The sequence below is a fragment of the Clinocottus analis genome, unplaced genomic scaffold, assembly GCF_023055335.1.
Source record: "Clinocottus analis isolate CAN_PGR_092001 unplaced genomic scaffold, fCliAna1.0.p SCAF_19, whole genome shotgun sequence".
In the NCBI taxonomy this organism is placed as follows: Eukaryota; Metazoa; Chordata; class Actinopteri; order Perciformes; family Cottidae; genus Clinocottus; species Clinocottus analis.
In genome coordinates, this window is record NW_027175920.1 from 10,865,602 (window position 1) to 10,884,478 (window position 18,877).

Sequence of the window (18,877 nt, forward strand, 5' to 3'; positions counted from 1 at the left end):
GTATTGTGCATTGACTTATCACATGTTTGTAAGGCCACATCACACTGCATGATTGCACTGTTTGCATAAAAAGTACGGCTCTTTAAGATTTGGGTTCATATTATATTTGAAAGAAATGTTTTGATACATTTTCCAGCAATACCTACTTTTCTTCATACCTACCTTTATTTTATATATATATATATATATATATATATATATATATATATATATATATATATATATATATATATATATATATATATATAAAAACATACGTTTTACGTGAAACTAGTATTAGAAGAAACCCACATCCTTTTTGCTGAGGCAATAAGGCTGTACTGGCCCTTAATGGCATGCAACTCAAGTAACTGATAGCAGTAAAAGGACTCAGACAGGCAGAGGCCAAATGCACTATATGCTTCTGTAAGATCGAAGATATAGATCCTTAGATGGATGATTTTCTTTAACTGGTTGCCAACTTCCTGATAGAAAGCTATTTATAAATATTTAAGACACTTGTTTTGAGTACATCCATGATGTGCAACAGTCCATGAAGCACACGTGTGTTTTGTATATGCCTGTATATAAGATTTTGCATGTCACTGTTCAGAACTGAGGTCTTCCAAAATTCTCCGCCGCAGGCTTTTCAGCTGTATGGTTTCTTCCCATGGATTTTTAATGAAGCTATTATTTTTAATACAGCTGTTATTCCCACAAGTTCCTCTCTCTTTCGTGTGACTCCTTGCATGCTGCATCAGGTTCTCTGAGGGATTCTCACAACATTCCTGAGATGCCACAAAGACATTCTTGATTTTCTGAGTGACACAAGGTGTCCATGGGGCTGGCTTTGTATTGGCAGGATTTCCACACACAATTTGTAAGGAAATGAGACTGAATGACTTTGAATTCCATATTTCACATGGGACTTGATGGATGTCCTGTCACATGACCTTTCTTTTTTCTTTACTTCACTGCCGTCTTAAAAATAATACAGATGAAAGTGGTTTTCTAGTCCATTATATTCAGGTGCATATTTCAATATTGTAGATTGTTGTCTATTTAGCAGAATCAATCAACCACCTGTTTGTTTATTGGTAAGTTTAATGACATTCTTTATTATCTGTCTACCAAAAGACGAGAATCAGTGCAACACAAAGTAAAGACAACAATTGGAGAAGGTGACATCGGCTCATCATTTAGACACACAATGTGAACATATAAAAACATACTGCTGGGTGTAGTTGTGGGTTAAATTTATTCGTGTGCACAATGACAACCGCTGCGGCGCAGTGATGCTTTTAATCTGAAAAAATGCAAACCGGAAGTAATTCCCATGTCGTCGGAAGTGTTCCCGCGTTTCGAGCGGCGCGTTGTTATTAGCCAGCAAAATATCGCTCCGACGTCAAATTGAGCTCGTTTCCATCCTTTCCGGGGTTTGTTTCCTCCACACGAGTCCTCGAGCAGCTCACGGCGTCCTCCGTCTCCTTCCCCGTGTCGTGAGACACTCTCACGGGTCACCATTGAGTCAGCCCGGTAGCTGGTTGGAGCTGGTTGGAGCCCGCCGGAGGAGAGCAGGTGGACGAGGTGACGCGGCGCAGACGAGTTTTAATGTGGACAACAAAACGTGACCACAGGGATCATCTATGGCAGCTCGGCGACCCTTCACGGACACGGACACCGCCGATGAAGCGGTGAGGGCGACCTGTGACGACGCGACCATTTGCAAAAGGTAACGGCAGGGAGCGCTGCAGCGACGTTCAGGTCATCGTGTGTGTGTGTGTGTGTTGTTGTGTCCTGTCATGCTCAATAACGGACCGTAGCACACACACACAGCAACATGGTGGTGCTGAAAAACACTGGTTTTCATTTAAACTGTGCTTTGCTAGTTGTCTCGACTCGTCACATGTTCTCCTTGGAGAATAGTTTAGACAAACTGTATCAGAAAAAAACGAAAATAGAGCAGAAAACTGCATAGATCTGTAGAGCTGGTTGATTTGTTGGCTTCATATTGGTTATATAAATAAAAAACGTTTTATTAGAATTTAAACAGACTATATAATCATGGATGTCACCTCATCATTACATGTATAACTCATATTCCAGGTTTGCTACCAGTAAAGGTTACTGGAAGGATCCCTATATCCAAAACTTTGTGAGATCTGTAGGGGAGCGGAAGGCACCTGAAATCAACAGAGGTAAGTGATGCAGCCTCTTTCACATGTTTATCTTTAATCAAAAAAGACTCTTAAGCCTTCTCAGCGAAGGGAATCATGAGGTGCAAATTAGAACATTCATAAACTGCAGTACAAGTTGCAGGATTGGCAGAACATGAGGTGAAATAATCTGCACCAAGTTTCTCATTCGAGTTGAAAGACTGTGTGCAGTGCATTGAGTCGTGGTGACGTCTAACAGCGATCACCACTTATTCTTTGAGTCGTCAGCAGTAAATTCTCTCACTCATACAGTCCAAATATTTCCAAAGACGTGTATCTGTGATTGTATTTTCAGCACTACATTGCAGAAATGGCCTGAGGATTGTCTTTTTGTACGTAAAGTATCCCACTGTGTCATCCCACTGTTCATCATTGGGCTCCTGGTGGTCATTTCCCACGCAGATAACTGCGTGGATGCTCCTCCAGCCTGCAGGAGGACATCTGGTCGGGTTCAGACGCGTCAAGGAGAGCATTCACACAGTTGCTGATTTTACTGCCCTCTTATCTTGACAGGTTACTATGCCCGTGTTCAAGGAGTTGACCATCTCCTTGATGCGTTCATAAGGAAAACAAAGTGTGACTGCCAAGTAATCAACCTGGGGGCCGGACTGGACACCACGTTTTGGCGACTTAAGGTTTGCAACATTGCAGCTCGCGGCCAGGGCTCTCGACTACGTGTGAGCCACCATTCTGACGTGGCTTTTGATCCCGTTTGATTTGACTGTGTGTGTGTGTGTGTGTGTGTGTGTGTGTGTGTGTGTGTGTGTGTGTGTGTGTGTGTGTGTGTGTGTGTGTGTGTATGTTTGTGTGTGTGTTTTATAGGATAAAAACCTCATGCCACGGAAGTTCTTTGAAGTTGACTTTCCAACAGTTGTGGCCAGGAAAATACACAATATCAAGTAAGACAACCATGCAATTATGTTATGTATCATAACTATTATTGTTATAGTTCAGTTGTATCTCCATATTGTATGTTATACATGAACCATGAGCCACAAGCTTCCCTTTTATAGATCAGAAGATCTGGTTATTTTAGTTATATATTATGCAATGTGGGAACGCAAGCTTTAGGTCGTTAGTGTAACTGGCATTGTAAGGAAGTACATTATGAAGTACAAATGTATGAAGATGGCTTTAGTATTGTAATTTGGGGCCGAGGTCTGTAGAGGGAGACAAAGCTGCATTTACAGCAAGAATTCAAAGGATCAGTGGCAGCATGTTTATACTGTAATATACACATATATACATCTACTATGTGTAAATGATAACTCAGTATTCACACTAAGCTCTTTGTAAGTGTTTGTCTATGAATAGGTAAGTCATAAACATCTTGTATACTGCAGTAAATGCAATATTATCACATTTACTGTCATGGAAGCTGAACAATATTATTAATATAAACACTTTTCTTTGACTAGGACAAAACCGCCGCTGTCCAAACCCATCATCGAAACGCACTCAACAGATTCTTTACTGCTAGGTAATGAGCAAAGGTCACAGTCATGACATAACATATCTAATGTACCGTATGCAGATTAGCTCAGAAACATCTTTCTGTGCATCTGTTTTGTACATTTTCCGACTCCTTCACAGTGCGTGGTTGGGTTTTGTTTGCACAGATGCCCACAGCCTCGACTCGGATCGCTTCTGTATCATTGGGGCCGACCTCAGAGACATCTGTGGTTTGGATGAGAAACTGAAGAAGTTCCAGCTTAATCCAGAGTATGTGAAGATGTGTTTTGCTTTCATTGTCGTATGTGATGCCGCAGATGTTGTGTTTACAAACAATATTCCAGCAAAGCACTTATCTTTTCAAGCCACCTGATTCTTAACTGCTTGAAGGTGGAGCAGAGTATCTTTTTAGCAGTAGACCGAGCCACACGTCTGTTTCTCAGGAGTTTGGTTGCACAGACGTGCTTCCTTCTACGTGAGGTGTTTTCTGTGGCCCCAGCTCGTAACTTCCACATTGTTACCTCTATTTATCTAAGGAAGTCTGACTGAAAGCGATGCTCTCTCAATCAGGGAGTTTCCAGATGTGAACGTGAATAAACACTTTAGTTTTTATAGTTGGATGTTTGTGTTCGGCCTTCCGACACTAAAAGTTGAAGCGAAAATGCAATAATCTTCTGAATATATGAAAGATTTTACGAAGGATAACAGACAAGATATCTTATTGGTTTGAAGGCTGACTGGCTGATGGGTTGAATTACAGTTTCATTGTAATGAAAAACAGTAAATCATGTTTACTTTGATGCATATCTGGATCCAGATAACAGAGGGACAATCGCTTTGTGTGCTCTCCTGTCACGTTGGTGTGGTAAAGCTTACGACTCTTCTCGCTCCCAGACTACCTACATTGCTCCTGTCGGAGTGTGTGCTGGTCTACATGACGCCCTCGCAGTCCTCCAACGTAGTTCACTGGGCAGCGGAAACCTTCCACACCGCCATGTTCATCAACTACGAACAGGTAAACGAGAGAAATGACTTCATCCAGGCACTGTAGAAGAATACATTGGTTTTCTTCTGGTAACACTCGATGCCGATATCTGGGTTTATCTGTTCATATAAAAGATATTCATATAGACGGAAGCAGTGCTCAAACTTACCTTGAATAATGTAACCTCTCAACATGATCTGTGTGTCCAGGTGAACATGAGCGATCGATTTGGCCAGGTGATGATCGAGAACCTGCAGCGCCGCCAGTGCACCCTGGCAGGAGTGGAGGCCTGTCAGTCTCTGGACTCTCAGGTAGCCTCCAGCACTTTAGCCCAATATTTCACAACCAAAGACGCAGAAAAGAAAGTTTATTTTAAGAGAATTATTCAAACAATTAGCAATGAGTTTTAATGTGCGTTGGCTGCAGAAGGAGCGGTTTCTGAAGACGGGCTGGGAGCATGCTGATGCCCTGGACATGATTACGGTCTACAGTATGCTGCCCCAGGAGGACATGAGAAGGTAATGCAGGCACCCAGCAAGTCGTACTTAGTACGCTTTGGTAAATCCAGTTGTCTAAAACCGACGGTATTTGCCCGATGTACACTTCCAAAAGGCCGTTGTGTAGAGTTTAGGGTATTCATAACTGTGTTTTCATTATCATCACCTGAAACCGAATAGTGTGTTTGTTAAGAAGCCCTTAATATCTATTTAAGGAGCAGGTCCACAGTCGCCAGAACACATTGTGCTCATCAGATGTTTTCTCAGCTTTGGCTTGGGGACATTTTTCTTTTCTTTTTTTTTTTTTACTGAAAACCTGCGTTATTTACTCGGGGTCTGGTGTTTGAAAGAAGTGGCCATGGGTCCAACGAAACATATCACTGTGTTGCCTTATGGGACGCGTGGCATCCAGGTTTTTGGAGATTAAACCAAAGAAGCTAAAAGTCAGGATATCTCGGCCTTGTCGCCATGAATGTCGCTGATTGGGAAGCTCACGTTCTTGAGCCGATAGTGAAATAATTCTTTCATTTCTTATAGAATTGAGAGTCTGGAGTTCCTGGATGAGCGGGAGCTTTTGCAACAACTGCTTCAGCACTACAGCATCTGCTGGGCCACCAAGGACAAACTCAATCTGGGTACTGCACACTATGACGCCATGCTGTCCGTTATCGTATTTACTTTGTGTTACTAATATGTGTTAGGACTTTCATATTTCCACCCATCCTCTCAGTTTGACTGCCTGGTGATCATTTAAAGGAATTGAAGCAACAGGTCATGCTCTGTTTCCTCAGGTCTGTCACGGTTGGCGTTTTGAGGGTGAAACTGCTCCGCTGTTGGACATGCTTTACACGTGCCGGTGCCAAAATCAACAACAGCAGAAGATGTGTGGAGGGAGACATTTGGAAAGAGGAAGCGCGTATTCTCCACCAAGCTGAGCCCCCTTTAAGGAGCCGTTCCGGTGCAGAAAGTCCCGACATCAGCAGAAAGCGATTTGATGAGCGTCCTGTGTTACCAATACATGTTGCAAATAAGAGGTGATCACAATGAGTACATTTAAGTGTTTGTCCCACACACTGGCGCTGAACAATGGATCCAGTTGGTGTTCATTCATTTGCTTACAGACATTTTTGTCTATGTGCTCAAACAAAAATCGTATTTCAAAATCTGCTCACCAGTGTTCGATAAGGATGAAAGCATGAGGTTTTCAGATGTCTCTTTCTTGTTTTAGTGTGCCGTTTTGGTTTAATTTATGAATCAATTGTACATCCAGGCTCGTTTTCTTACAAAACATGCATACATGCATGTTGTGGAACTAGTTTTGAAGCTGCAATAAATGCATTGTATTGAAACTTCTGGTTCATTTCCATGTCCCCACAACAAAAATGTGACTGAGTTTTTAACCCTCAACACGCCTCTCCTATGGGCGAAGCTTGGGAGCACTTGATGAGAGTCTCAAGGTGAATTCTAGTTGCTCCTCCACTTGGACCTTTGAAACTCACTCATGAAGTGCTCATCCCCTGTATGGCAGAGTTGTCAGTGCCATTGTGAATCCCAGGATCCACTGACCTTCCTTCTAACCCTGTTCATGTTGCTGACACAGAAAACGGACACATCTGCTTGTTTAGATAGTAAGTTCTCAAAAGGAGATTTGCTCTAGGACCAGTGGAGGAGGGTACAAGCTTTGGCAGAGACATCTTGGGCTCGGTGGCAGCAAGAATATTTGGGCGCGCTACAGCAACGTCAGAAGTGGCAAGCACTGAAACCCCAATCTCAAAGAAGGAGACATGAAGGTCAGTCAAACAAAAATAAATCGGTGGCCAATGGGAGTTGTTGTGAATGTTATTTCTAGTAAAGCTGGACTAGCAAGAAAGGTGGTGGTCAAAGAAACCAGACGCTCAAGATATTCTCCAGACCCGTTTCTGAGGTAGTCCTGCAGTCATGCATTTGGTATCGTAGCAGCTCTCCTGTACAGACCCACGTTAGGGAGGTGCATATGTGCATAGCTGCATATTTCAGCGGGAAGTGTATTGGAATCAGTGTATTGGTTTATTTTATGTCCTTTAGCAACATCTACTGGCAATTGTGAAGAGCGGCACTGAAGAGGAAGTGAGCTCATTGCAAATATACAGAGCCAAGGAACTACTTAAATTAACAACCAAAAGACTAGTAAGTCTACATAACACACAATTCAACTAAAAACTATCAAAATAAAAATGACTGACCTGTCCTCTTCCCTTAACTTTACTAGTGACCCTTAATAACTACTGCTTGTATATTGTTGGGTGTTGTAGAATTGTAATAGTTCGGGGTGTATATATTAGACCTGCACATGTATAATAAAGAATTGTTTAATGCGTACATTAAAATATATGAGTTATGATAATTAGTGATAATTATTAAATAATAAACCATAATCATCAAGGGATATTACAATGAAAGATGTGTAACTATTCAAAGGAGGGTGACTGTATGTTTTGTATTACTGTGTAATGATTCAGGAGTAGATGGATTTTGAATAGTCTGGCTGTGTAAGAATTGGGTTGAGATCAAGGCTCTCTAAATTAAGATTGAGATAGATTAAGTTTCAATAAAATGAAAGATGCAATGATAATATGACAGGATGTCTGTAAAATATTATTGAATGTGATGCTGTGATGACCTGATGTTTGCTATTTTGCATTAAAAACAAGCCACCAAGCATATGTGCCCCATAGCTCGATCATAAACCTCATAAAATATGAAACTCTCACAGCTCCAGGGTCATCTGCACCCACTGTGACGCCATGCGGTCCGTTATCGTATTTACTTTGTGTTACTAATATGTGTTAGGACTTTCATATTTCCACCCATCCTCTCAGTTTGACTGCCTGGTGATCATTTAAAGGAATTGAAGCAACAGGTCATGCTCTGTTTCCTCAGGTCTGTCACAGTTGGCGTTTTCGAGGGTGAAACTGCTCCGCTGTTGGACATGCTTTACACGTGCCGGTGCCAAAATCAACAACAGGAGAAGATGTGTGGAGGGAGACATTTGGAAAGAGGAAGCGCGTATTCTCCACCAAGCTGAGCCCCCTTTAAGGAGCCGTTCGGGTGCAGAAAGTCCCGACATCAGCAGAAAGAGATTTGATGAGCGTCCTGTGTTACCACAAGCCTGTCTGCTGCACGTTACGTTCCCCCAGAACTAAACTGCACCTTCAATGACCATAGGAACGTATTTTCACCCTGATTACGTCCGTGTTTGACGTATTACAAATGCGTCTGTGATCAACGTATTACAAATATGTTGATTATTAACTGTACAGGTCATACATAAATGTTTTAATATGTTAACACCGCCGTTTTCTTTTCCTCCGCCGGGCCGTTACCGGCACATCATCAACCTCGCGCCCGAAGCCAACGGGTCTTCAGACCGGCCCCGTTACCGACTTCGCTCCGCCCTTTTCTTTTCCTCTGCAAAGTTTAGAAATTCAAACACGCTTAAATCCAGCAGGGAAGCAAGAAAACAATAACACAAGCACGCAATTATAAACGTATTTGTAATAAACAATGAAAACTAAAATGCGTGTATAAGCAACGTATGTGCGTATCATCAACATATTTGTAATACGTTGATCACAGACGCATTTGTAATACGTCAAACACCGACGTAATCAGGGTGAAAATACGTTGGTTGGTTACCAATACATGTCGCAAATAAGAGGCGATCACAATGAGTACATTCAAGAGTTTGTCCCACACACAGGCGCAGAGTTACCGCCTCTATAATGGAGCCACTTGGGCTTGGGCCTGTGTGTGATAATGCTGAAAGCTTGACGTTTTTTAGATGTCCTTTTCTTGTTTTTGTGTGCCATTTTGGTTTAATGTATGAATCAATTGTCCATACAATTTTTTTTTTATAAAAGGAAGTAGTTAGAAGCTGCAAGGAATTTAATAAAATGTAAACATTAGTTTATTTACATTCGCTCGTGAAATGTTTTCTATTCTTGAGCCTGGTTTTCAAACAGCAAAGAGGACATTACATTAGTTTATGATGGATTATGTTTGATGCGTGATGGTCAAGTTGAGACGTCAGACTGTGGCATTTTATTGGATCCAATGTTGCTCTTGTCTTTTTTCAACCCTTTTACTACATATACTTATTTTATTAACTTGTTTATCTGCTGCGGGAGGAACAATCTGATATCACTATGATTAGCATGTTTGTGTGTTCAGTCATGCGAGTACTATGCAGTGGATTGTGTTGTAAGCGTCATGTACATTAATGCAGCAGTAAGCAGTAATCTGTATGCTCATACTGTTCTACTACTTCATAAATAGTGATACTTTTACAACGTCTAAACCCTCCACACATGTATCACAATTGTTGTATTGATAGAAAATGAAAAGATGTGATACCACCTCAACAAAACAACTGTTTCACAACAAGTGTGTGTGCGTTGACACCCCTCACTCTTATCTCTCAATAACACCATTCCTATCATTTTATGAGCTTCTCCTGATTGCCAGCCGTCTTGGGAGTATAAACAATTGCAGGAAGGTGGGGCATCGGAGGGGAAATAAATGGGGACCTGCGTATGTCCTCAATAGATCATCTTGAGAAGACCTCACATACATAAGCGTGCACTCGCCAGACCACCCGGCTGTGGTCCGGCAGTGGAACAAGTGGCACGAGGCAGAAGCGCTCGGTTATTTCTCAAGCCACAATGTCGGGGACAGAACTAAAGACAGAAGTCTTCGCGGTGTCTGAGGCGGGGGAGTCGGCAGCCGCGAGAGGCGACACCAGCAAGAAGAGATGCATCTTTGAGCAGTATGTGCAGCCCTGCCTGGCGGAGCTGTTTGGGACCTGCCTGTTTGTGTTTGTGGGGTGTGCCTCTGTCATTGGGAACCCGGGAGCGGGCGCTGTCATCCAGCCGGCCGTGGCACACGGACTGGCGCTGGGAGTGCTCATCGTGGTGTTGGGGCCAATTAGGTAAAGGCTGTTCAATGCTGGATCATGCTTGCTTTTTGAGATGGCTGAATATTTGATCAGAAATGTTTTAAATGCCTCCTAAAAGTGCATTTATATATGAATATGTATATGGTCTGAGTTGACGTTTTCAGTCTGCGACACTGTTTGAGAGTGAAGCTGTGGTGTGTACTGCAGTGGGGGCCACTTTAACCCCGTGGTGTCCCTGAGCGTCTACCTGTGTGGAGGGATGGGGCTTCCCCTGCTGCTGCCGTATGTGCTGGCTCAGATGTGTGGCGGCATGGCCGGTGCTGGTTTGACCAAGGTGAGAGGAAAACAACTGGGAAAGTCAAACTGCCAAGAAAAGAATACACAAACTAAATGTAATAATGCTCATGTCACAACTTGAACTCACATAGTCGAATGTTTCACTTACGTCAAAGGTATTAGTTAAAATATTAGATAATAGGGAACTATTGTTTAAAAATGTTGAAATATAATATTAAAAATGTGGACTTAATCAACATTCTTGTCTAATAAAATGTATGCAGTTAAAGGATTTAAATCCTGACAGGAATACAAAGTAAAAAAACACAATGTAATTTCAAGTTTAAGTTTGACTTTGTTAGTACATATTTTTACTTCTCTTTATATCTTAATTTGTACTTTTACATAATCAGTCAGCTTTATTAGCCATGTGTGTGTACACATACATGGAATTTAACTCTGGTTACATTTCGCTCTCGTCATACATGTACATATTATATGCATATATATATATATATATATATATATATATATATATATATATATATATATATATATATATATATATATATGTATATATATATATATATAAAGACATTAGAAAAGCATCAACATTAAACTAATATGTATATATAATATATATATATATACATACCCATATGTATATATATACATATATATACATATATATATATATATATATATATATATATATATATATATATATATATATATATATATATATATATATATATATATATATATATTGAACAATATATATATATAACAATGACAATGGACAATTCATTTTGCATATTAGTGCAGAAAGGTGGTGATAATGCAAATAAACAAAACCATTAATATTTAATCCTGGAAACACTCGGTTTTGCTTGCTGTGTTGGGTTGAAAAAAAAAAAAAAAGATGGAAAGAAATGAAAACCTTACAAGCTCATGGTGCATTGGCTGATCGATATGAAACTGTGATCTCCTCTCAGGCAATGTTCCCCTCTGACGTGTTTGCTAATTCCCTGGGAGGAGCCTTCAGCGTCGTCGGTAAAGATCAGGTTCAAACCACCGTGGCCGAGGCGACCATGACCCTGTTCCTCACCACCGTGGTGTGCATGGGGGCCGTCAACAAGCAGACCCGGTCCCCGGGGGTTCCTCTCTGCATCGGCCTCACTGTGACGGCCAACATATTTGCAGGGTGAGAGACTCCGACAGCATTATTCATTATTAATTAATAGCATTATGCCAGCTGTCAGTGTTCCAGATCCCAATTGTTTAAATACGAAGGACATGACTAATATGTTACTTCTATTTTATTTATTTATCTAGCTGTGTCTGCAAGTTGTATTTATATAACGCAGTTCTTACTCCTCTAGAAATCAATAACTGCTCATACAGCCAACTAAAACAGAGTTTATGTCTTTTAAGACTTGATACACGACACGTCTTTATCTCCAGGAGACTTTCGAGGGAATAGCGGACCCATAAAGAGAGTTAATGTTTTATTTCCCTACATTTTACAAGATGCCATGATCAAATTATGGGGGAGTAACACAACAATATCTATATTGTTGGCCTAAATGTTTATAATTTAAAATATACCTTGTCTGAAAGGACTGAATTCTGCATAGAAAAAAATGAATAAAATGTAAAATAGAAAGATACAGATGACATGACCTCAGTGTCTCATATTTTCTGCCCGAACCTTCCAACACACATGTATTTATTGTTATGATTGATTAGATGGATGACAAGGTTCATCACGTGTTCTGGTTATCACCTGGAGCAGATTCATGTTTAATCTAATGAAATAAAACACCCAGGGATTTTAATGCAACCCTGCTATTTTATTTCAACATTTTAATCTGCAAAATAACATATCCTGGGGCAGATCTTTCGATTGTTAAAGTATTGCATTACTTCTTTTTCACCTGTCTCTGTGGCTGAGCTAACTTCCTAAATGGAAAGCTTACGATTGTGCAGCCTCCCTCTGGCCACCAGCTGAGTGACGTGTTGTCCTGCTGGCTGTTGTCTCAGGGGGATGCTGTCTGGCGCCTGCATGAACCCCGCCCGGGCCTTCGGCCCAGCGGTGGCCGCAAACCACTGGAGCCATCACTGGGTCTACTGGGTCGGACCCACTTGTGGCGCGCTGCTCACCGTCAGCTTCGTCAGGTATTTACAGTCGAGAGCACGGTGGTAGTTTTTCAACTGTTTCCATTGGCCATGCTTTATTCGAGTATCCGTTGGGTGTACGCACTTGGGACTGTTACCTTGTTGACCACTAGTGGGCGCTACGGAACAATGCTTTTTTTATCAGTGCGTCACGATGCATTGGTGACTATCTAATGACGGTGGATTTTTCCCAGTATTGAGTTGATAACAGTAGCAACCTCCCTCCTCCCAGTGAGCTTCAGTGTCATGAGAGTCTGACCTACTTGTCTGTTTTATTTCACTCAAGCTATTATCTAACTTCTTGACCATGCAAAGATAGTGGGACAATGAGTCAAATATGTAGAAGAGCCCCAGGCTCAAAGTAATCGATTGCATTATGTTGTTTTGCATATTTTTTATATATTTGCTCAGTGTCATTCACTCGTTTGCAGGTTGCTGTTGGGCGACAAGAAGACCCGCGTTGTGTTGAAGTGAACGCGTCGTCCATCAAAGAGGAGCGAGAGGACATCCCGACTGACTGGATGACAACGTTTGCATTTAAATGTTCATATAATTAGACTGTAATATCTTAATTTGTTGGCAAAATGTGTGTGAATATGATCGCCCTTGAAGCGGTGACGATTGTTGGCACCTACTAAATGAAATGTTTGTATTTCCAGATTCAATAAAGTTTGATGGTATGATAGGTACATGGACTTTATGCTCGATGGCTGCTGGACGACGTCCAGAGACACTTGCTAATACATTTCATGGATTCAATTTCATGCAAATGATCACACTTTCTGTTATCTATTAACAGTCTTTTTGTTCTCAGTGTTTGGGTCAAAGTCCTGAATGGAAAACGCTGCCTTGATAGCTTTATTACGGAAAAGATGGTCCAAGGTCAGGTCACTAGATTAGCATCATAAATTGGTGTCCTTAGATTGTCAGCGCTGTGCTTATTGTGCAGGTGCAGAACCAGAGCATTCACACATAGAAACTGTATATATGTATAAGTAGTGATGCAAAGATTATGAAAATAATATACGGACAAACACAACTTATAATAGTTCTGTGATATATGAATACTACTAAAAAGGCCTCCAAGGGGATGAACACAGTATCACAACATTCTCTTCTCTGGTGTGGAATAAGTATTCAGATACTTTACTTAAGTACAAGTAGCAGATCATAAAGTACTCATTACACATTGTAAGTAAAAGTCCTGCATGCAAAAGCTTTAAAAGTGTTAATAGCCCAAATGTACGAAGTATGAAAGTAACATGCAGGATAATTCATCTAGGGATAGTTTTATGTGATACATGTTATATTATAAGGTTATTAATGCTGGTGCCAGTATTCACTGTTGTAGTCGGTTGAGCTGGAGTGAATTTTGACAAAGCGTTTTGCTTTAAAGTTTCTGCCCGAGAACTATGAGAAACTTTATTTTGGAAATGATTCAAAAGAAGGGGATTTACTTTGAAAATATGAATATAGATATCAATCTGGCTTGCCAGGTTGACATCTGGTGACATCGCCATTGTGTATCCTCATCCTCTGTATGTGGTACTAGTCTCTGTACTCGTGTACTAGTACCTGTACAACACGTGAAAATACTACCTTACAGGTAAAAGTCCTGCATTCAAAATGTTAAAGTAAAGTAGAAGCACTCATGTATTCTCATTAACTTAAAGTAGACACAATCAAAGTAGTAATTCTGCAGGAAAATGACCACAGTGTGCATTCCTGCAGTATATGAGAACAATGCTTCCCTATAGAGGAGTGCATGTTCGAGATAGTCAGTCAAGCTACTTAAGTACTATGAAATGTACTTAGTAAATGTGCAGTGACTTGAGTATCACATGGATGTAACCTGATATGATCTCAGGTCATTTTTATAGGTGAGGAGTGTAATTTGCACAAAACACTCACTCATGTGCTCTTTTATCGATATAGGCTAATGTTATATTATGCTCACTTGTAGCAACGTACAGTAATGATGCAACACGTTCCCAATCCAACTGGCCACATGCTGACGCTTTGTGGAACCCTTTAGGGTCACTTTCCAATGCGCCGGGGTCGCATGCAACCTGTGGTGAACGCTGTGAATTTGAACAAAACGGGTGAAGTTTCAGAAAAACATTGTAATTGGGCTTCAAATAATCAGGTAAACTCGGTGAAACGGAAGATAAGTACGGTCAGAAACATCACCAATGTAACATTGGGACATTAGTCATGTGTCAAACCTACCCTGTTGATTCTATGCCACCGCCTCTGGGAGCATTTCCTCTGTCTGATGCGGCTTCGTGTCCACATTGTGTTACCTGACATCCTGGTGCATGTCGCACAGAAGCAGGAGGGTTCTCGTGCGTAAGTATCAGACGGGATTTTACGCCCTGGGAACAAAAAAATGGTCTTAATCTCAACCCACTGGCTGAGGTCGAGCTCCAACGGCTTGAGTTCTGTTTCGAACCTGGTGACCTCTTTTCCAAAAGGTGACTCTGAGGACTCCTTAGAGGACTGGATCACCTTGCCTGACTTCGCCTGACTCCACCTGGCGAGGTGTCAAAGGACTTACTTGGGCGGGGATTGTATTGATTCAATGAATTTAGTATAGTATAGCCCTCAGCTTTGATGTTTTATGACCCCCATGATGCAACAGTTCAGTGTACCAGCTGCTGGAGGTGAATATATATAAACCGGAGTGTGCTCTCTGAATTCGTCTGCAGGCTTTTGGTCAAGGTGTGCTGGAGCGGCAGAGTATCTGTGACAATCCTCCTTGGAAAGAAGAGGCAGAACTCAAACAAAGCAGCCATGGGAGTTGAGAAAATGGAACTGGAAGACACAGACTTCACTCTCATGGAGAAGGGCCAGAAGGCCCCCACGCCCAAACCCCCCAACAAATACGAGACCCTGTTCCAGCCCTGCCTGGCCGAGATGGTGGGCACCATGTTCTTCGTCTTCATCGGCTGCGTGTCCGTCATCGAGAACGTGTCGGCGGCCGGTCGGCTGCAGCCGGCCCTGGTGCACGGACTGGCTGTGGCGGTGATGGTGGCGGTCATGGATAACATCAGGTAAAAGTGTAAGGTCAAGTACAGTCAGGTGCAGGCATTTTGAGTGGAAGGGATAGGGGAAAAAAGAAAATGATTCCCATCTGAGCTTGACATTTCTCTGCTGCTTTTCCTCCTCCAGTGGCTCCCACTTCAACCCTCCCTTCACCATTGCCATCTACCTGTGTGGCGGCATGAAGCTGATGATGGTGGGACCCTACCTGGCCAGTCAGCTGATCGGAGGAGTGCTGGGAGCTGGAATGGCTAAGGTCAGTTGAAAGTGATCTAATCAAATTGCACAATATTCTGAAAGGATGCTGCTTTGGGCTCTTTTTTTGCACACACTTAAGCATTTGCAATCCAATTTATAAAATCCTAGATAATACCTTTTTTTTATATATATATATAGATGATGACTCCGACAGAGCGCTACTTAAACGCCACCGGGGCAGCGTTCGATATCCTCAAGTCAGAGAGCCAGCTGAGCGGAGCCCTCTTCGGGGAGGTGGCCATGACCTGCTTGATCACCATGGTGGTGCTGCTGGTGGCAGTCAACAGCAAGACCAAAACCCCGCTGGCTCCGTTCCTGGTGGGCTGCACTGTCATCATCAACGTCCTGGCAGGGTGAGATAAAGGGCAGAGGGGCCGTGCTGCGTGCCAACTGTTATATTTTGCACCGTGTTAAATGTTACGGTGGGATTTGATCTGAAGGTCACTCCTCCCTCTGTTGCTACTTTAACTTGCATGATTCAAATGTTCAGAGGGTGCCAGCTAGGGTGCTAGGCTGCTAGTGAGCTAGGGTGCACTACCCTCCTGCAAGTAGTCTCCCAGCAGCAGAAAGTGAGGGGGGGGGGGGCTATAGGGTTTAATGTCTCATTTGTGGTCCTATTTTTTTTAATCAAAAACAATTATGTGTATTTATTTTTATTTGAAAGGCCTTTTTTATGTAATTAAATTGTTTTCCATTATTTTAAATAAAATTGTGGACAAAATATGTTGAAATCATTATTTATACTATTTATAATACTTTAATCTATGCTGACAGGAAATGGAATTAATTGTTTTAAAATACAAGTGCAAATGTTTTTTTTTTACATTTATTATATATCAATAATTTTATCACTAGAGGTGTTAAATGGTGTGACCATTTAAACTACAGTATCTCCACTATCCAACTTTGTTCTTCTTCTTGTCGTCGTGGTGCAGGGGTGACGTGTCAGGGACGTGTCTGAACCCTGCTCGGGCTTTCGGTCCAGCCGTGATGACCAACTACTGGGTCTACCACTGGGTTTACTGGGTGGGTCCCATTGGGGGAGGGCTGGTGGCCGCTGCGTTGCTCAGGTGAGAGAACAGCTAGGACTGAAATAACTAGATGAATAAGTAATATTGCATAAAGACTCACACATTGTCCCCTCTTGTCGTTTCAGGCTCATTCTGGGTGATGATAAAATACGAGTCGTTATGAAATCATAAGAGCCTCTATTGTGTGTGTGTGTGTGTGTGTGTGTGTGTTTATAGCCTTGCAGGTGACAATAAACCTGTAAACATTGTCTCTCTCGCTATGCCAGGATCCTCTCGACTCATGCCATAACGACATGCCGTCACTTTGATGCTGTACTTTTATTGTCTTCCATGTCAAGTTGTGCATTTTTTTTTCCTCAATATGAAATAAAGAACAAAACGTGTCTGTTCATTCTTTCCGCTGTCCATAAAAATGAGTAAAAATGTCTGGAGACGTTCTATGCCGCATGTATGAAGTGAAAACACATTTCAGGAGACATAACAAAACACAGTAGAATCAATTTTGGATATGCAGTTTATTCCATATTTGTGTCACCATGAGTTACATGGTCGTGGCGGACCGCATTCCACACTGTCTGCAGCTTAGCGGTACTTCTCTGCCAGAGCCAGGGACACGGCGCACAGGAACTTGTCCATGGAGACGTGCGCCTCGGGGGTAAAGTCCTTTGGGAACATGGTGGCGAGAACCACGAGCAGGCAGTGGGACAGGATCTGTGGATGGCAGAATAAACTATTATAAATACAGTGAAAAATACATCTTAATAGTAAAAAAATAAAAAATAAAAATAGGTCTAGCCTAGACTAAAAATGCGTAATTCATGCGTAAAGCTCCACCCGTGCGTAAAAGTGCGCACAAGTCATCCTAACCTCTGTATAACGTGAAAAGAACCAGGAGAAGGCAATCTCCGCGTAAATCTTCTATCATGATGTCAGTGCCCCCCGTGTTACCTTGAAGTTGGCCGGGTCCACTCTCAGCTGGAAGGCGTGCTGCTCGCTGAGGTCCAGCAGGCCAGCAGTCAGGTCATCAATCTTGGACACAGCCAAAGCGACTCCCCCCATCACATTCTTTCCGTGGTTCTTAACGGAAGCAGAGTTGGGACTCAGGTCGGGCCAGTGGGAGAAGTAGGTCTTGGTCTGCGGGTAGACGATGAGCATCCTGTGGAGGAGGAGAGGACGTTAAATGGTGGGCTCGTCTACGAGCTGGCGCATTTCAGCGCAAAACATGCAAATGAAATTGAACTTGCTAAACTCTATATCTCATGACATGGATTGTATCTGTATGAATATACAGGCTCCAGTGGCGCAATCGGTCAGCGCGCGGTACTTATATGACAGTACTCAGCCGAGTAATGCCGAGGTTGTGAGTTCGAGCCTCACCTGGAGCAAAACTTTAAGGGTATGATAATTATTGGTCTATACTGGTGCCACTGATGAGTCACTTTGTACCAAATAACCTTGCGTTACATTCAGATAGAGCCAGTTTCTTTCAATGTCTGACGATTTTGACTTTTATCTTTTCACAGTAGGAAACACAAGGAACTAAACTATCTGAATGAAAACCGACAAAATGTCCATATATATATACGCAATGGGACAGGATCTGTGGATGGCAGAATAAACAATTGTAAATTAAGTCCATGTGTAACGCTGAACAAATACATCTCAATACTATAGTATATTGCAGCGTCGGCTGCAGAAATGAACAAAAAGCACATTATCAGAGTTCCTCCAGCATAAACTCGAGATATATGGTCAAACGCGACACTTACCTGCCCAGAGCGTCAGCCCCAATAGCATCCGCAGACTTGGAGATTTTGCCCCAAAGGGCCTTGACGACAGTCTTGTCTTTATCATTCAGACTCATGGTTGGTTCGTTCTCTCTTTCTCGTTTGGACCTCTACTTAAATGCAGTCGCCTGGAGAGACACACCCATGGCCACTGATGCCAAGCCGCGTCCCCCTGACGCATATCGGACCCTTCCTCCTCCTCTGATAACCTCGCTGGCCCCATGCCAGCCCGAGAGGTATCAG

General features: G+C 42.2%; 4 protein-coding genes and 1 non-coding gene across 5 annotated transcripts; 4 read left to right on the forward strand and 1 right to left on the reverse strand.

Moving 5' to 3' along the window:
• The first annotated feature begins 1,312 nt into the window (after positions 1–1,312).
• On the forward strand, positions 1,313–6,478 carry lcmt1 (leucine carboxyl methyltransferase 1). Its single transcript, XM_068583372.1, has 11 exons — positions 1,313–1,711; positions 2,086–2,177; positions 2,709–2,830; positions 3,018–3,094; positions 3,614–3,675; positions 3,815–3,917; positions 4,542–4,662; positions 4,842–4,943; positions 5,059–5,150; positions 5,667–5,764; positions 5,921–6,478. The coding sequence occupies exons 1-11, from the start codon at positions 1,626–1,628 to the stop codon at positions 5,941–5,943; spliced, it is 978 nt and encodes a 325-aa protein (XP_068439473.1). The 5' UTR covers positions 1,313–1,625; the 3' UTR covers positions 5,944–6,478.
• Positions 6,479–9,829: 3,351 nt separating this feature from the next.
• On the forward strand, positions 9,830–12,990 carry aqp8a.1 (aquaporin 8a, tandem duplicate 1). Its single transcript, XM_068583336.1, has 5 exons — positions 9,830–10,095; positions 10,270–10,396; positions 11,334–11,542; positions 12,382–12,516; positions 12,948–12,990. The coding sequence occupies exons 1-5, from the start codon at positions 9,830–9,832 to the stop codon at positions 12,988–12,990; spliced, it is 780 nt and encodes a 259-aa protein (XP_068439437.1).
• Positions 12,991–15,309: 2,319 nt separating this feature from the next.
• On the forward strand, positions 15,310–17,018 carry LOC137789594 (aquaporin-8-like). Its single transcript, XM_068583310.1, has 5 exons — positions 15,310–15,569; positions 15,688–15,814; positions 15,955–16,169; positions 16,752–16,886; positions 16,973–17,018. Exons 1-5 carry the CDS (start codon positions 15,310–15,312, stop codon positions 17,016–17,018), a joined length of 783 nt encoding a protein of 260 aa, XP_068439411.1.
• Positions 17,019–17,347: 329 nt separating this feature from the next.
• On the reverse strand, positions 17,348–18,735 carry hbae5 (hemoglobin, alpha embryonic 5). Its single transcript, XM_068583190.1, has 3 exons — positions 18,617–18,735; positions 17,796–18,003; positions 17,348–17,558 (listed from the first exon to the last, which is right to left on the reverse strand). Exons 1-3 carry the CDS (start codon positions 18,709–18,711, stop codon positions 17,430–17,432), a joined length of 432 nt encoding a protein of 143 aa, XP_068439291.1. The 5' UTR covers positions 18,712–18,735; the 3' UTR covers positions 17,348–17,429.
• On the forward strand, positions 18,139–18,232 carry trnai-uau (transfer RNA isoleucine (anticodon UAU)). Its single transcript has 2 exons — positions 18,139–18,176; positions 18,197–18,232. It is a non-coding gene; the product is annotated as a tRNA-Ile (tRNA).
• Positions 18,736–18,877: the final 142 nt, after the last annotated feature.